The sequence below is a fragment of the Lichenostomus cassidix genome, chromosome 14 (genome assembly GCF_008360975.1).
Source record: "Lichenostomus cassidix isolate B80296 chromosome 14, HeHo_3.0, whole genome shotgun sequence".
NCBI lineage: Eukaryota > Metazoa > Chordata > Aves > Passeriformes > Meliphagidae > Lichenostomus > Lichenostomus cassidix.
In genome coordinates, this window is record NC_139495.1 from 8168477 (window position 1) to 8187875 (window position 19399).

General features: G+C 42.9%; 1 protein-coding gene across 4 annotated transcripts in view; it reads right to left on the minus strand.

The window, feature by feature from the left end:
- Positions 1-2843: 2843 nt before the first annotated feature.
- XYLT1 (xylosyltransferase 1) overlaps positions 2844-19399 on the minus strand; it is a 167172-nt gene continuing 150616 nt past the window's right edge. For all 4 annotated transcript variants that reach the window (XM_085074773.1, XM_085074775.1, XM_085074772.1 and 1 more), the window contains 2 exons: positions 18340-18673; positions 2844-10661 (listed from right to left, as the gene is read on the minus strand). In XM_085074773.1, coding sequence (XP_084930899.1) covers positions 10339-10661; positions 18340-18673 — 657 coding nt within the window. In that variant the 3' untranslated portion in view covers positions 2844-10338. The remainder of the gene's footprint in view (positions 10662-18339; positions 18674-19399) is intronic.

The following is a 19399-nucleotide window of genomic DNA, read 5'->3' on the forward strand; positions in this document are numbered from 1 at the left end:
ATATGGCCAGGGAGGCTGGGAGGCTGCACTGCCCCAGTGCTGCCTGTGGACATGAGCAGGGATTGTGTCAGCCCAGCTGGGCTCTGCAGAGCTGCACTGCCTGCTCTGGAGGAGGCATTAATTCAGAGAAGGGACCATTGGCAGCCTGGAACTAGCACAGAGCACCATGATGGATGTTTAGGATGAGAAGGAAAAAGTGCTTTACATCTTATAACTCACTTTGGCTGATTAGGCACAAATGGCTGTTTTAAACCTTCAAATCTGGGCACCCAAACCGAGTCATATTCCTGCCGCTTCTCAAAAGTCTTTTCATTTCCATTCAAGCAGCCTGACAGAGACCCAGCAGGGGCCACAGCATCTGCTGTCACACTGCTGGAGCAGAAAGCTTTGCTTCCAGATTCACAAATGCTGTGGATCCAAATGCTTCTCCAGGATGGGGCAGCCACGGTGTACAGGGAATGTGTACATTGACATCGTGCTTTAGCTGAAGTGAAAAGTCCAATCTGCTCTCTTCCAAAATAGGGTGCAGCTCGAGGCTTGAATCTGCAAAGTGCAGGACATTTTTGGATCGTGTTAATGCTGTTAATAAATTAACCTGAAATTCTTTGCCCATGAAATGAGGAACCTGGCACGATTCTGCTTTGAGAGCTGGCCAGGACAAACTGGTGTTTGGCAATTTACTCCAGAACATGCTGATCCTGATCCCCCTGGAGTCCCCCAGCTCCAGGGTCAGCCCTTCTCCATCTGGGTGGGGTTCAGTGTAGGTGCCTCAGCTGTGCCAAAGCTCAGAGCCCTGCAGCCAGGGCAGGGAGCAGCCCACACCAAAGGGCTGATTTGGGACCAGAATAGCCAAGAGCATCTTTCCTAGAAGAATGAAGAATTGCCATCCGTGTCTGGTTAACTGTAGTACAACCTCACACATCTCCCGTTTTTCAATCATTCACAGACAGCAAAGATTTACAGCTGTTTGCATTTGTGAAGCCTCAGATTACTAACAGCTTCTGATTTTTAGAAAATAGGCTACAGATTCTTTAGTAACAGATGAAGGAATGTCAAATATCAAAATCCCCATTGTCAAGGCAATTAAATACCTTCTTCCTGTTGCAATTGGTTTACTGGGCAGCTATTGGCAAACTGAATTAAGCATGGTCTAGACTAGAAATATAAATTACAGTAAGACAGCTTAGGTGTGGCAGACACAGATGTGGTGATGGTGTCTCCAGCAGACAGACCTGCACAGCCCTTCCTGCCAGGGTGACACTGCCTCACATCACCTCTCCACAGTGCACCATGATTCCTGTGCCTCACAGAGCAGATTCTCTCTGAAGTCTACAAAGCAAACAAAACACTTGAGCACCTGGTGGCCTGATTTCTTCCCCCCCTCCTATTCTCTAAAGTAGCGGCCAATGAGACATTTGGAGATAATTAAAACAAAGGTTGAGGGGTTTGTTTTTAATATGCCATGACTATTAGCAGCTGGATTAGGAGGAATAAGCAAGCACAAAAGCAGGATACTTATTATACCAGCTATAAATAAAACCAGGCTTCAAATTTGAAAGCAGAATTTTTTTTTCCTTTTTCCCCTCCGCAGAAGATCTTTTCTTTGTGCCAAGACTAAAATATTAGCGCTGTGTTCCCTCCTCTGTTTAAACAGACCTCATTGCATCTAAGTGCCAAAAAAATGGAATTCCTGAACAGCAGGTGAAAAGAAAACACAAGATCAAACGCAGTTCTGGCTGCCAAGAGAACCTGCAGCACGGCTTGGGGGTGCATGAAAAGTCATGCAGACTCCTGGCGCTGTCAAAGACTTCTGGAAGGTCGTCAAGGAGTTTTTTTTCAAGCATCCCACATCAAAAAGCTGCACAGGGAGACAAACCTGCACTACATCATGAGGACGGTGCTAAAGATACCAATCACCGACTTTTAGGAGAATTTAACTTTTTCCCCATCACATTTATGGAAGCAGCTCTAAGAAATCAGTGCCCTGTGTGGAGACCAGGGGTCAGGAGATAAATGGAAGTGCTCCCACTGGGCAATGGCTGGTTTGGGTCCATAGCCCACCAGGGAACTACAGAAGAATTGTGTTTTTCTGAGCTCATCCTTGCACTTAAGGCAAAGGACACAGATTTTGCGGCTCTTGTAACCAGCCAGCCCTTGCATTAATTAGTATTTCTGCACCCAGATGGACATTCATAAGGCCATGAGAGTCCTTTCTCTTTGGCTGATGCACCCTTTGGGGATGCATGGAAGAAACTTCTCCAGCCCTTCTCATGGTTAATAGCCTTCCAAAAACAGACTTAGGTTGAGCTCCTTGTTAATCCCTTCTGACCCTCTGCCTACCATTCCTTGTCATCACAGGAACAGGCAGGGAGGCTCTGGCCCGAGAGCAGACATCTGGGTTTGAAAACAAGAACTTGGATGTGTCTCTGGATCCCTGGCAGTGCTGGCAGCGCTGGGAGCCCTGCAGAGTTCATCCCCTTGCAGCCCTGCACTGGGGCAGCACCCAGGTGAGGCTGCAGCCCTGCCTGTGAGCCAGCAGCACTGGAATCACAGCTTGGAAGTGCTCAAAGGCCCATATTTCCTCCTAAAAATCACCAAGCAGCAAAGTTCTTTCAAACGACACACATTAGTGGGTCTGAAAATAACACAAGGTGCACATGTGCTCCTAAAGACAGCCTTTTTTTTTTATTTTAAAACTCTGCATCTGAAAACACCGTATGACAGAAAGCATTTATATACACTGCAGTGTTTTTGGTATAATACAGTATTTCATACATCCATTTCTTTTTCTGCAAAAAAATTTGCTTTGTTGGACAAACAACCAAACTCCCATTGACAAAGAATACAGCTAAGGCACATTGTTTCTGCTAAATGAAAGACAAAAGGGTGCAAAAACGGGTAGTGCAATAATTGCTGAAAATCACATTCTACTACAAGAAAAGCATTCTGACTTTGAACTTTGATTACCGGTCAATTTAAGACATTTCAATATCTCATAAAATACTCCTTTAAATAAATAGCAAAATATCTACATCTTTCAGTGTGTTCCATTTGAATTTCCAATTTTTTTTTAAACTTTCCTGTATATACATGGTTTTCTTTTTTCTTATTCAATAGATTACAAAATATTTCTGTACAATTTTATGCATATTATGATCTATAACAAAATAGTTATTTCTTAAAACTATATTACCACCAGTCTTTGAAAATGACAGAACAGGAATAACTTATTATGAACTATGTTAGGCAATAGAAAAATCCAATCAAACCAAAACAGAACCAAAAGGACAAAGTCAGAAAAATAATTTCATTACATTGATTTAATTATTTTAGTTTCCCAAACCTTGGTTTTTATGTAAACCCTTTTCAGTTGCCTTTGGGTTGTATCCACATCTGAATACCAACATAGGACAGGATTTGGGGTTCCTAAAAGCACTGCAGCCTGCTGGGAATATTTGTGGTACTCAATGAAACAAGACAGTTCACATGGAGAAAAGTATTACAGAAACCAAACATACACAAGTCTTAGCAGAAGTCATTGGTTTCTGCTGACTTTGACAACCTTTGAATGAAGTTCCAAAAGCCAGATTTTCGGAAATGCATTTATGATTTAGACAATCAGACTCCACTGTGTACTAAATGGACTGTTAGATTCCCAACACCCCAAATCTGGCCCCATGTGGTGACGTTCTTCAGATTTTAAAACCATACCATTAAGAGGATATTTCTTCTCCCAGCTACCAGTACAAATCTGAGGGGAATGCTACTATGCCATGTCAAAATAAGTGAAATTACTCTACAATTTGTCTTGTGCATCTGAGAGCAGTCTGTCCTGTCGTAGTCTGAAGATAAATTAGAAGTTACTAAGTTTGTACTTTGTATGTAATTAAACCAACCTTCCTTATCTACAGTGAGTTGCAAAAGACAGAGCTCATAATCTCCTAAGGTTTATATGAATGTCTGAGACTTCCTTTTGCCCGAAGGGAAGGTCATTTTCTTTCCTTAAAGACTGCATTTGTAAGCAATTTCTATTGTATTTGTGAAGTGTAAGCTGACAGCAACACAACTGAGCTGTAATAGAAATCTCAAGGTGCCTTTTATTCATTCCACAACGAACAGAGAAAGTGAGCAAGACACAGACAACACCAAAGTTCCTAACACAGTTTAAGGCCACATTTAGAAAGTATGGAAGTAAGGCTTTCTTTAAGGGGCAACACACTGGATGCCACAATGGGAACAGACACCGAGCGATCCAACGCTGATAGGATTCACCCACAGAAAAGCTGAAACAACACCCTAGTTTTGGCCAGCAGGTCTGTGCCTTGTTTTGGATCTAAGCAGGAAAGTAAAATGAAATGCCATAGACATCCTCCTCTGGAATATTCCCAGTAAACTGAAGGTGCTCCCCTAGCAGGAGTGCTATTGTCTCAGTCGAGGGTGTTAACTACAACAGAACCAAAGACAAGCCGAGTCATTACAATATACAAATGCAGCGCCATGAACTGCGCCTAGAATTGTCACTCTGGTATCAGAGGCACCTGTACAGTATCTTGCTGTATATTTGGCAAGGTTACAAGTAATACTTCTAGGTTTTAACAAAGTAGAAAGAGAATTTGCATAGATTGTACATTCAGTTCAAGGAGATTTCTGGTACCTTTTTTTGTTGTTCCCAGGTAAACGTGTTTGCAGACACAGTGAGGTAGCAGCTGTGGTAGCACCCATGAGCAAAAGAAGGTAACCAAGGCAGAAGCAAAGAGCAGAGTGATTAACACACTACTGTTAGTAAGAAGGAACAGAATCAACATGGTACCTGCAGTGCCACTTCAAGAGGGGTAACTGCTCCCAGTGCCACACAGAACTGAGACACCTTAATGCTGCTGTGCTCCTGGATAGCATGGGCTGCAAGGTCTTGTAGCCTCAATTTTAAATGCTCTCAGCCTGACTATTCTTTCCCTTACTGTGATGATGGTCGTGAAGGTTTTGGAGGCCAATCTCGTCTAGAGTACACCTTTGAAGGGAATTACAAATCAGAGTGTTTGCTTGCTTTTGAAGATTCTGCAGGAAAATGCAATGTCCTACAAATTCTTCTTTGCTGCCCTTAACCCTAATTCACATTTTTTTGGCTCCTCTGTGCCTTGCTGCAGCAGCAGCTGCCCTCAGGGCTCAGCAGCAGGTATTCCTCCTCTCAGGAACTCCTCCTGGGCCTCTGGAAGGGCAGTGCTCTGTCCTCTCTTAACGCTGCATTGCTCCTTACCCTCTCTGTCGGCGTCACCCCTGGAGCTGTCTTGGCAGAATTCTGCAGGTTTGGTTTGGAGAGGCTTTTTTACATGATGTTTTCAATTTAATCATTGTCATTTAATATGGGCCTAAGGTAATGTCCTACAAATCCTCAAGACTATACCAGAGGTCTTGAATGGTAGAAATAAAGACACATATGGATCATTATCTTTTCACAACCAGACTGATGCAAAGGCCAGTGGGAAAGGCCACCAACCACTTCCTACCAGGTCTGTCTAACCCTGTTACTGAAATAACCAAATAACGAAATAACCAAGTCTCCTCTTACATGTATCAAGCCTGAATTAGATTCCCAAGCATGAAAATCAGGACAAAATCAGGACAATTGCTGGCTTTCACCAATTCCTTCCTGTGTGCAAGTACTGAACTGACTGAAGGCTGCTCTGAAAAGCAAACTTTCCTCATCTGCAGCTGGGTTTCTGAAGAAGCCTAGGGGATTTGGCTCACTCAAGTATAAAACTTCCTGCTCTATGGAAAGTGCTGGAGTTGGCCAAGGTTTCATGTGGCCAACTCCTGAAGCTTTGGGATCTGGGAAGACAACGAGGAGGGCGTGATAGCCAGCAGCAAGCTGGCAATTCTCTGATGGCTGCGATGAAAGAGAACTAGAGAAATCAACAGAAAGCTGGTCCTCATTGCTGGGCCACAAGAAAGATCCATCTGGATCTTGTTTATCTGGGACATCAAAGCTGAGATCTCAGGGCATCAATGGTTCTCAGCCTTGCTGTGCAGAAGGAGCCCAGTTTGCTCAAAGGTTTGTTGCAACACAATTGTGTCAAACTTTTTGCAAAGTTTCAGCATCTTCTTTACCCTTTCTGCGTCCCTTTGGTCAGGTTTACACTATCCCAGTTCTGACTCACTGACTTCACTACTGTGCTCACTATAATGGTGGCTGAGTGATGGAGGCTTCATTAGGATGGCAATTAGTGCCGCAGGAGATGGAGGGAAAGTGAATGCACATTAGTTGGTACTTTTGAAGGTGCTGCAGGATCACTGTTAATACACCATTAAACAACTGTACAGGCATTGTGCACTGAAGCCAATACCCAGGAAAGTCAATTTGTAACACACGAATGCACATTCCTGTATCTCTAGGCTTAGCAATAATGAAGGCTTAACAACAGAGATACAGAGGGACTTTCTTGTATAACACTTGCTATCATGAAGGAATTGTTAAAATTCTCTGCTTGCCGAGAGCACAAAAAATGAAGACATAATTTCAATTCTAAAAAAAACCCCCTTGAATATCAGAAAATGAAAATGCAAATGTTACTACTCAATGTCCAAATGTCATCAAAGAAAGAATTGGACAAATCTGAAAATAAACTGTCATTTGAGCTATTTCGTTTAGCCTTGGGGTTCAACATTACCATATAAACAGGTTTGCATAATGCTAGGACTGACTTTGGACATAATTCATTAAATCACGTATGTAGATGTTCTGCATTTTGCCACATTCTCTTTCTGTGTAATACAGATTGATCACAGGAGTGTTACATGGCTGTAGTGCAGAATGGGCAGGGAATTTAAACAAGCAAAGCATTACACACAGAGGACAAATGTGTGCATATGGAAATATAAACCTCTCCCACTGAAAGGGATTTTGATCAAACCAGGCTTTCAGCTGGGATCCTGTTCAGGAAAGATTGGCCAGTGGGATTGGAAAAGAACACCTGCACATTCAGATGAAGATGCATAACTCACTTGTTTTGTACCAACTGTGGGTCCCTCCTCTGAATTCTCCTTTTCACCAAATGTAAGATCTGTGAAGTTATTCTCTTCTGACCATAGACAGTGTTTGTCACAGGCTCCCAGTGCTGCCATTTCAAACCAGAGAAGCCACTAAGCAGGACTAAGTTGGGCTTGGCAGCATCAGCTCGGAGCCAGCTCTGATCCCTGATGCAGAGTCTGGCTTTACACGTTTTTTATTCACAACTACTGGACTTTGTAACTCAGACACAAAGTCTCTTATATATCTTTTGAATCCATGTCTGCATGATAATAGCTGTTGTAGAGATGGCTGTTTAGGTCCAAAACTTGACATTGTCCCCAGAAAATGTTCCAAACACGGCAGCTTAATCTTTGATGATTTCAAACACAGACAGCATTTACCCCTAGCACACTGTCACACCTTTTATTTATGCTGGACTTGACTCTGAAGTCCTCACTCAGCATTCTGTGGAAGTTTTGCTTAAGAAAGGACTGCAGGATCAACCCCTTCAGCTCTGCACATTATATTTTAACAGCAGCACTGGGTTGCCAGCTTGCTACAAAACTTCATTGTTGAAATGCTTTTTGCCTTTCAGAAAATAAACACATATAAATTTTCTTCGAGATATTTTAAACCTAGCATATAATGCAAATGGATGTATCAGCAACCATCTGTTTTCTTTCCCTTTTTTGTACTAAAACAAAATAATTTGCACCTTATATTTTAAAGGATAAAAGTGGCAGCTTTTTTCCTAACCACAGAAGATGTGATTGTTGTCACCTTCTGCTTGGTCTACTTAATGAAACTTACCAAAAAAGCACTTAAAAACATTCCTGCTTAAGAGTAAAAACAAGTATCAAATTTAAAAACTAAGTTATTTGCATGCGTGTGCGTGGGTGCATCCCTACACATGTGCTTATGTGCAAGACAGACTGAAGATTTTGTGACTACCCCAGGAGTCTTACTGAGAACAAGCACTGCCTGGGCTTGTTAATGAATTTTACTGTGTGCCCTAAATATGACGTTCTTCATTTAATCTGCAGGGCTTGAACCGTGCAGTCGCCATTGCATCAGCGTGACTGAAGCCCTGGATTTCACAGTGAGGGTTGGAGGTCCCCAGAAAATATGAACTTCACAAAGGAATGTTATATCAAAAACAAGCACTGTTAAAAAACCCCACTGAATAAGTAACAACACTGTGATTCTATTACATAGACATGTTGGCAACCCTGGTTTCACACACACTTGCCTCTAGAGCTGGTTGAAAAGCTGGAACGTTATCTTGACTGGAATATTCCAATCAGCTCTCTTTGCTACAAACTTTCCTAAAGCTACGGCTCATGACTGACAAAATCAAGACAAAAAAAGAAAGGGAGGTGTGAGGGGGGGAAGGCCTTTTCTTAATAAAGGCAGCTTCAGTTAGTAAAATAACATAATCTTCAAGCTGCAAAAGCAGCACCTACTAATTAGTCATTGACTAAAACATAAATAATAAATACCTAAATTGTTCCTTCTATGCATCCATTTTTGTGCCAGATAAACATTTCAATGCTCTGCCTTAATGCCAGCACAGCTGACACCACAATTCCAAGTCCAAAGCAAACTGAAGTAGCTTTAAACCAACACGACAGAGATACTCCAAGCCACTGGGATCTGTGTGTTACAGTCCTACTGCAAGTGTTGTTTAAAAGGGAATTCAACCTTCCTGTGAGACGAGATTATGGAATGATCTAAGGGCCTGTTTCCTCCCTGATGTGGACACTTAACTCTCAGCAGAAAGTTATCCATGCACACAGAAGGGTGAACAGATACCTTCCTTTATAACAGCAACAGGACTTCTTTCCTAATTGACCCTAATAGCTTTTAATGGTCTCTTTTGCTTCTGTTGCTAACTAGAGAGTAACACAGCAACAACAACAAAGTGCATGTTATTGCTAATGTAAAATGCATTAGTTGGAGATGAATTTGCATATAAAACCGGTATTTTTAAAAGTTTTTGGAATGTAAATTAATTTTTCCCTACTGTAGAAAATACAGGTTGAAATGATGCAAAACATGCCTATTTAAAACAGGATGCAGCCTGCTAGGAGTTCTGAAGACAGGCAAGGGTAGATTGTTGACAGAATAAAGTAAAAGCACAGAGAAACATGGCATTGTTCTCCTTCCCTTGGCTTTGGACAGAGACCCACATCCTGCACAGCCTTCCGATGCCCTGGCAAAGCCTGGAAGGATCCTTCTTTGGGAAAGATGGAGATCTGAGACCAAGGGAGGGAATTAGTGTTAAGACTTACTAGCCACTACTCAAATTAGGGAAGAAACCTGTTGTTGAAGACTTAGGTCTCAATTTTACTATTTTACTGGTTTAGAGCTCCACTGCCTGAGAAGAACTCAGCTCAGCTCATGAGCAAAATCAGCAAAGGATGTGAGCAGACACATCACAACCCACCCCAGCCTACATGTACACACCTGCTCTACTGGCAGTCTGTGAAAATATTCAGGTACTGGTGGCTTCCAAAAATACCTGCAGATTCGAAAGGGCTGAAATTCAAAATACTTCTTTGTTCTTCAATAAATATTCTCGGTACACTGACCCTGAACCCGACTGCATGAGACAAAAAAGGCTACTATAGCAGAACACTGGTTTCATTTAGAGTGTATAGTGAAATTAGTCTGAAAAAACCTCTGAAAGTAATCTGACATCTTCTGCTTTTGCTCATTTTCCCTAGCTAGGATAACAGACATCAGCGGTGTCCAGAATTACTTTGTGTTATCAAAAACTCGAGTGAGGCTGTACCATAATTACTTCACATTCTCTGAGGTCATGTGGCCATACAGGCTCCAGCCTGCAGGAACTGACCTCCCCAGGAAGCGTAAGTAGAAGGGAATTTTGCTGTGATTTATTCATGGTAGCAAAATAAGAAAAGCCTATGAAACAGCAGAGGTACAGACAAATTTATTTAAAAAAAGACCCTTTAGCAGCTGCTCCTTCACTGTCCTCTCCATGGCTTGGTGCTACTGTTTCCAAGCCCACACGGTGGTGGGTGCAGTGGCACACGGAATGGCCGTGTCCCCATGGGACAGCACAGGCTGTGGGATGAGTGACAATGCTCCCAACAGAGCTGATGGAGAGGGCAGTGCCAAAGGCCTTGTCAGAACTTCAGAACCCTTTTTTTTTGGTTGTTTTTTGTTGTTTTTTAAAATGAATTATATTGCAATACGTAACAAAAAAACGTAACTTTCCCTTCAGTTTCTGAAACCTGGCACAAGATTCACGGAGAAGCAAGGTTCAATTCCCTTTTAACAACCTATGCCGGAGCAGAGCACAGCGGATGCTACCTCAGGCGGCCGTCGGGCTTGACGGGGCCCAGCTCGGATTTGGGGTCGGGGCTCAGCGAGCTCCAGGCGGTCTGGGCACAGCCCTGCAGCACAGGGCAGGCCGTGGGGCCCACACTGCAGATGTCCACAGCTGACCAGACGCTGCTGACCAGAGAGTCCACCCAGGCATCCAGGCGGGGCCCCACGAGCCCCGCGTTGCGCTTGGCCTGCTCGGCGCGGGCGGCGCTGACGGGGATGTTGAGCACGGGGTTCAGGCCCTGGAAGCTCTGCTCCATGTACGCGTTCTTTGGAGGCCCGCTGTGGTACTTGATGGCTTCCTCTGCAAAGGCACAAACAAACCCAACGTTAGTGCCTTAAAAAGGGATCTGAGGGTATAGCTAACAAAAGGAACAAAAGGACCAAGGTTTAGGGGTGCTCTGTAGCCCCTTCCCAGCACTGAGGACACGCTGCATCATCACAGGGGCTGCGCTCAGCTCTGGCTCTCCTCGTGCTCAGCACTACGGGCTCCACTCACCATGATGCTCATCCTGCAAGTGCTGCCTTAGCAGGCAAAGCTCTGACCCTGAAAACAGAGTCACCCTGATTAGCAACACGTACAACTGGCATCCCCAGAGCTGCAGGACATCCAGGACTGGCTGCACCTCAAAATGAGGAAACAGTTCAAGGACACCTGGTGTGAGAAGTCTGCCAGCCCCTGTCAGACATCCAAGTGCCATCATTGATTTGTCTAGGAGAAAGAGCCAAGATCTCAGCCTGTTTTGTTGAGGCATTTTTTCCCTAAACAGATGAACCTTACCCTGCTGTGGAAAAGCCACAACATTTGTTAGCTCTATCTGCCTACAAAACCCAGGTGGTGCCATTCTTGGTACTAAAAGGACACCACCATGTCCTTGGCCTTGGACATGGCCTTGGATAGAACAGACCCATAATGAAATATGTGTATCCCCAGCATGATTCCTGCAAGTGCTCCAGTCTCACTGGGAAAATATTCCCTCATCACAGTTATATTTCAGGCTTCTGTGCTGAACAGTAGATCTCAATCCTTCCCTAATGATGCTTTGCATTGTGGTTGCTTTCCTTACCTTTCTATTTCAGCAAAATGCAGTCCAATACCCCAAATCTGCAATATTGCAGTAAAAATCAGTATCAGGCTGTGACAAGCTTTCAGAGACCTAAAATGAACACTGTGGGTCAGGCTGCCCATGTCAAAGCTTGGCTGACTTCTGAGAGTCTGAGTGTACCAAGGTGCTGCTTATAAAATCAGAATGACACCCTCCAAAAACGTTCACCGAGTGCCTATTGGGAGCAAATTTCCAACCATTTTTTGTGCTCTCAGCTGCCTTCGCCAGCATCCTCGCTCCGGCAGCACAGAGGATATGTTTAGCTCTGCCAACAGACACACTGTCTAGAACAGAAAATGGGCCCATTCAGGGAGCTCAAGGCGAGGAAAGCCACCGCGCTCCGCAAGCGTCAGAGGCCAGGAATTACATATTCACAGCTACAATTCCTTCCACATGTCCTCGCTGCTTGCGCTGCAGCCTGACACTGAGTCCTTTCTTCCTTGCAGAGGACAGCATCTCAGGTGCTGGCAAGAAAGCTGTGTATTTATCTAGTAGAAAAAGGGGATGTTTAATTTGCAAAGTCTTTAATGTCAAATACCGTGCAACTCCATTACTTCAAATCCCCAATTAAACTGGTTCAACACATGCCCATCACCATTATACATCACTTAACTATTCCTGCATCCATCTAAGCTGCTGTTTTTATTTTAAATAGTAGATATCCACAATAACCTGCAGTCAAAATGAGTTCATTCCATGCACATGTGTCAGGAATGTGCTCTGCCAGAGCACTGCAGTTTAAAAAACAGAACAAGTACACATGATTAAATTTCCTCCTTTGGAAGCAATTAAATATGGAAGACTGTTTGTCAACATATTAATTAAATAGGAACATTCTGAGTAAAAACCCCCAAATAAATAAGAATTGGCATTACTAGCAGGATCATCTGATTGAAACAGGCAATTCAACGAGCTTGTTGAATCAAGGCCTGTTGTGCATGTGTTTGATGCATGGAACAAGAGAGATCTTTATTCAGACAAGAAACAAGATGAAATGGAACTTGCTGGTCTCTCTGGCTCAGCCTCACACTTGTCCCAGGCCTCAGGACTTGCTGGGTTATCAGGACTGGAAAGAATGAAAGCTGCAGAAACTGCAGGACCCAGCGCTTGGCAAAGCAGCAGAGATTGTGTTAAGGGCTACCACTGCCCACAGTGAATGGAGCTGCTCCAGTGCATGAGACACAGAGAACCCTGACCTTGTACTGGTGGGGATTGCCTGGCCCCACAGCACAACAGCACCCCAAACTGGGGGTCAGCACGTCCTAGAAAGGAAAGGCTGGGTAACAGCAACCTGAGTGCAGAGCTACATATACTCATCAAGAGGAAATGCTGGGGACTGGACTCAGAGCCCTCCCCTGGAGCCTCCAAGTTTTGTTAAAATAGAGAAAGGAGGGAGGATGCTGCTCATCCGAGCAATGGCAGATGGGCTGCTCCTCTTTGCATCAATGCAAAAATGACAGAGACTCCAAAACTTACTGAGCTGGTACAGAAGAGAGACAGTGAGGCTCCCAAGCCCTGAAATGCTGTAAAAGAGGAGGCTGGAGCTACTGAGTGTGCTCTGGAAGCACTGACACTTCAGTCAAGTGTCATGAGAAAGAGATAATGAAAAAATAGTGAAGAATGTAAGGGTTGCCTCTATGAGATGTGTCTTTAGACATTTAAATTTGTATGGTTAGAGCAAACAATTCAAAATTAGCTGAATTGCAGACATTAAGCCAGACTTTTTCTGCCAGTCCTCTCACATCAGGAGGACATGTATCAATCCAAAATATATTTCACTGACTCAAAAATACAGCTTTAAAAAACTTGGTTATTTTTGACCCCCATTTTTATTTGCTCTTCACTCTGGGAGGACACATTTCTCAATTGACTTTTCTTGGACTAATTTCTTTGGATTCAACATGCAGCCTATAGCCAGCTACACAGGCTGGGATTTCAGCATTTTTGTGTAGGTTTGCTCTTCATTTTGCAGGAAAAGCAAATTAGTTTAGACAGAGAGTGGGCTAAAGAATGAAAGATGTGGTTACCTTGGTACACATTAAGGCGCTAGACCTGTGGGTTTTTTAAAGCAACACAGAACGTACAGCTTTATTTCTTTACTTGAATTGTGTTGAAACCCTCTGGCAAAGAGGTAATTTTTTATTGACATTTTGTTTGTTTTCTCTCGCAGCAAACAAGACAGTGCTGCATTTGCTCATTGTGGAGCTAATCGACTCCTTGTCAGCTGGATCTGAACTAAATTTCGAAGCAAATCCCTGTCTTCAGGGTTTTTCTCGGAATGATGATTCCAGGGCATGTCTGCTCTTCTGCAGTCATGCGCCTGCCTGCTGCTATTAGTGCGTTTATCAAGAATATGTCATGTTACCTCTGGTTAATTTAAAGAAATCACAGCAGTTCTGACACAAGTTGCCACCCACTTTATAATCCCTATAGATGCAATTACAATTGATTGAGCCACTGCAAACAACCAAGGGCGAAACAAAGGTTTCCCACTATCTACTAATTGAGATGATCTATAAATATGGATTAGGTTAAAAGGCCGTTGAGGTGCCTGAGTGCATCGCCCACGTCTGCTAATGCTGTCAGCACTTGAACAGGGTGGCTGCATTTTAGGGGCACAGGGACCAGGCACTGGTATTTCAGGCTCCATGGGAGCAGCAAAGATCAGTAGCCCCATGTCCAGGACATGCCATCAAGCTGGGAACTGAGTGAGAAAGTTCTCTCTTAAGGCGAAAAAGGAGGTTGCTCTTTTTCACTGCTCTCCTTGCTTGAAGGTAGAAAGGCTTTTTATGTATTCATTTATTTACAATCCAGGGTTTACTATCATCTTGAGGTTTTGGGGCTTTTTCTGCCCCAGAAGTGAAGCTGCTACTGGCTCCCAATAACCTATTTGTCTTTAATGGAACAGGTACAATCCATTAAACTGATGACAACTCATTATCAGCCCTCCAGCTGGGAGAGCGCTGGGGAAACTTTGCTGCAAATATAAACTCAAATTTAAAAATGAAATTGCTTTGGCTTTTTCTCTTCCCCTCACTGTGACCCTGAGAGTCAATCACACTTGGCCTTTAAAGAGCAGGGAAGGGGGGAAAGTGGGATGGTGGGAATGCAGAGCCAACCTCTACCAAATTTGCTGTTTTCTTAGGCCTTGAAGTCTGCTGGGTAGCTTGGATTATAGTCTGTGAGCTGCTGGCTAAATGCTCTGCATGATACCTGTTGTTAGTCTCTGCCTCTGCAGCCCCCTCACAGGAGAGCTGGAACATCTGGCCCTGAGTCTCCAAGTACTCAAATTCCAGTTGCCTAAAGCTGCCAGCAAGAGTCCCTCACTCCTGTGTGCCATCACTGCCAGTGATCTTACACGGATCTGCTCCCGGTTTTGTCTTCTCCACATCCCATTCCCTCTTTGTCTTGGCACAATTACTCCTAGAGCATCCTGCTGGTCCTTGGCAGCCCTCCTGTGTCCTTACAACAAGCATGGAGTTCTTGGCTTTAACACACTTGGCCATATGGTCAGAACCTCAAAATTGTTGTTTAGAAGAATAAACCAGAATCTGTCTGTGCAGGAGGTAGAGGGAAGGAGACTCTGGTGGAGAGAGTGAACCTGATTTCTCCAAATTATTTATCTCACTAATTCACCTAATTTCCTTTTCTTCCTTTTTTTTCTTTGTCCAATCATGCAAATACTTGGAGGCACTCCTGAGCCAGAGTATCTGCTGAAGGCAGAGCTGATCAGTGACACAACTCAACGCAGAGAAAATAGACACAGATTTGGATGACTGGAGGGGCAAGAGGAGCAGGAAGGAGTAAGTGATATTATATTATAGACTCTCCACTGAAATAGCTTAGGTAGCCTCACTTACAGTGGAAATACCCCAAACAGTTTACTCAGTAATTCCATGTAAGACCTGATCTCTTACAGATCCAGGTTTTGAAAAGGTCGATAAATCTGTGTTTTTAAAACAATTTACATTGTATCAGTTATTCACATCTGGACACAATATCAAAGAAAACACTCCCTCTTGATTTCCCTTTATGGTTTTGCTTGCATGCACAGAATTTAGGCCAAAATTAATAAATAAATGGAAATAGAAAAATGAATAAACTAGTGGCATATGCTGTTTTCATAAACTGCTAAACAAAACATCTTTTCTGGCAGCTGTCCCACGATTTTTTTTTTTTTTTTAAATTTTGAATTGCAATTATGAATTCTGAGAGTCATGATACAGGAATGAACGTGTTTTACTTTGATTATTCAAAAGAAGAGCCAGTGGCTCCCTTCAAGATGGCGGGAAACCAAAACAACTTTTCCTTGCTGTGCTCTGGGCTGAAGTGAGGTGTAGATAAGCAATGATTTAGGAAATACAGGGATTGTTGTCATGTCCATGTTCTCAGGATATAAGATGTTAGTGGCTGCTGCTAGTTTAGTGCAAATGCTTTTTAGAAAGGCAAAAGCAAATTGCATACAAGATCATGCAGAGATTTTTATGTCTGTAACTTTGTGGACTCCACTTTCTACATCTGGAGTAGATGAGACACAGGGGGTTGAATCATTATTGAGGAAATGACACACAAAGTGGTATGAAATCTATCAGTCCAGGGCAATCTTTCTGACAAGAGTTGTTTTTTAATCAGGGCAGGGAAGGGCAGGGTGGGGGGTTGGTGGTGGTGGTCAGGGAGGATGGTTGGAAAAGGGAAAATTTTAAAGAAATCCCTACTAAAACATAATTCCCCTCATCTACTGACAACTCCAGGCTAAGTCTGATGTATGTTTTATTTTCAATGTCAAGGCAAGAAAATAATACTATTCCTTCATTTGAGAAGATTTTTGGCAGCTTTTGCATTGTTTACAGTAACAGAAATCGTTCTTTTAGAAGTTCTAATTCTTCTGTCATACTCTCAAAATGCCTTTATTTGGCAGAGAAAAATGTATTTAAATAATAAAGTGGTGACAAACTGACAAAAGCTGGAAATCAAAGCTAAATGATGATTGCCTGCACAGAGCACAATAGTGTCACTGAGACAGAAAGCTCTAAAAAAACAAACAAGAGGAATTTGCATTGTAAATACAATTCTAACTACAGTGGAGTGTCACTACCTGCCCCTGTAATTAACTTTCTTCTCTACCTCCATGCCTCAGTCATCTAGAGATTACACATCACATCATCAGTAGCAAATCACTCCTGAGACTTTTTTCCTAGACAATAGTGTTCCCTAGCTTTATGTTTCATTCCCTAGCTTTATATTTCATTCCTGTAGGAGATTCTGGTTACCATATGAATGAACAGGGCTCTTTAGCAAAAAATATGAGCCCAGTATATCAATGGGCAATACAGGGTAACTGCACAATTTCAGTGGAATTATTCCAGATTCAGAGTTTGGACCAAAGGGAGTTTTGCCTTTACACCATAAAGTGTGGGCTTATTTTTGAAGTGTGACACACATTTACCTGTCCATGGGGCTCTCACATTGTAGGGAAAAGCAGCAAGGTTGTTGGCTACATGCCACGTTTTCCATCCAATTTATGCCTTAAATGTTAAATTACCAAAGAACATGGAATTCATTAATTTCCAGCAGATGAGTTGGTTGCAGCTGCATTTGGAAGCAGGCTGCCTCAAAGTTTGACAATGTATTCCTTCTACACATGGTGTCTGTTCTCAATTTATCATTGCCTATTAGCTAGTAGCAGCAGTGGGTTGAAGGTGGTTTAGTTTCTGCTTAAGAAACGATGCCACCAAACGTTAGCAGCAGAAATCAGTAAGTTCACTCTTCTGCTGGAAATGTGTGGAATCAAACTCCTGTTGAGCGAGATAAGGGCTGCATTAGCTCTCAGCAGTTGTCTGCTGGTGTTTGCATTACAGAAGCAGCACGTTGTGCTGGAAGGTAAATGCCTGACTCAGTTTATTTGCTGCCTTGTCAGGAAGAAGAACTTCTGAAAACTTAATAGGATCATTCATGTATCTAGCAAATTTAAGATGTCTAAAGTTATGAATATTAATACTGGGCAGATGGAAGCACTCGAGCACTTTAAGAAGAATGGTAAAGATATTCAGAGCAACAAGTTGGTTTGATCTTAGTGAATAAAAATGCAGGTGTGGCTGTAAGATGTTCCCTCTCTCCCAGCACAGTGTCGTGGCACTGGCTGCAGACCCAGGCACTTGGATGGATGATGCCTGTGCCATGCAAACATGGGAGCCTGCAGAGCCTGGCAGTCCCACAATGGCCTCTGTATTTGGATGGCTTAGGGCTGCTGGGGCAAGGAAGAAAATGGTTTCTTTCTAAAAACTGTCAGTGTGGGTCTGGTCCCTGGACTGTATTTGTAGCTATTTCTGTAACACAGCTGCTTGGCAAGCACTAAGCAGGTTCTGGCAGGTATCAGGCAGGAGTGAATGCCTGGACCTGACAATATGTCAGGTGAGCTCTGGCCTAGGGTAGTTTTGTCTAATCCAGCATTTTATGTATTAATGCTCTTAGTGTTGAACACACAGACTTGGTCAAGAAAACAGTTTAAACATATGTAAGTCTCTAACAGCAAACATGAATGAAAAGCAGCACAGAAGGGTCAATTTTTCTTTCAATTTCTAAATGATGGCTTTTACGATAGCTGTTAGATTACTGAGAGTCTGAAGTTCTCTGGATTCTGAACTATGCATAATTTAAAGATACAAATAGTCTTTTGTTCAAAGTGGCAGTGTTTCACAGGCTAGACACACACTTCCACTTGTCTTAGAGCAAAAGCTTCCTCTGACTTAGTATCTATAAAATCCCTTTCTTTAATCCTTTTCTAACACAGTGCTACTTGATTTTTAACAGCAGCATTTACAGACACATTACAGACACAATAACTGTATTATTCCTGTAGCAAATAATAAAACTTACCTTGTTTGATAGGCTGCTGATTTGAGAAGGTGAGAGGAGTAACAAGGAATTTGGTTTCAGCTACCTGTACCCAGTGGTGCAGAATTTTTATTGTCCAGACACCAGGTCGCAGGGGCAAATTCAGAGGTGGTTTGTAGTGAGTAAACTCGGCACTGGATTCAATGAGAATATCATATGTTGCTGCAATTACATTAATGGGATCCACCCAAATGACAGTCACGGTGACATTGGGGCCTTTCCCCCATTTCTGCATGCCAACAGGCTCATCTGTTGGCCCAAGGAGTCCTCCGAAATTCCGGAAAAGCCTTTCCTTGGCGTCCCACTCGGTGCCAATCTGCAATGAAAGAACACAGTGCTGGTAGCATCATCTCTGTAAGCAGCTGAGACCCTCGTGGCAAACAAGGGCTCTCAAGAGACGCAAATCATATTTCTCTAATCACATGAATTATACATGCATATAAAAGCTGACAGCAACATGACCTAAGATCATAATATGTACACAAATTGTTAGGCAACCTCAAATGCAAGACTTGCTTTTTTGGTCTGCTTTTGATTGATAAAATGATTTTCTTTATCTTAAGAGTGACACAACAGGCTACTGCTGCTCTCTCTTCCCTCCACAGACACAGTCAGAAAGGGACCAAGGCTAGTGGCTGGACACAGCCTATGCACAGAAAAAAACAAGTGACCCATAATCTTCTGGGTCATGAAAATTACACATTTGAGAGATGGACCCTGCAGCAGAGATCTGCCCAGCTGCTGCTAAGACCAGGAAAGATGTTTTTGCTGCTAACTTAAGGACAAGTCACATCAGTCCTTTACTACAATCCACCCATGGGATGCTGTCTCCTTGCAGTTCCTTCCTGCCTGATGGGGGAATTTATTTCTTGTAAACTCTTTTCTTATTGTCATAATAGTGACATTGGTTTATTTATTTATTCACTAACTAACAGTAAACCAGCTGATTCACAACCTAGTGTAAATATTTAATGGAACTTTCTTTTTCCTAGCAGCTTTCATATTCTAGTGCTCTTTATATGAATTTCAATGGTTCAGCCAT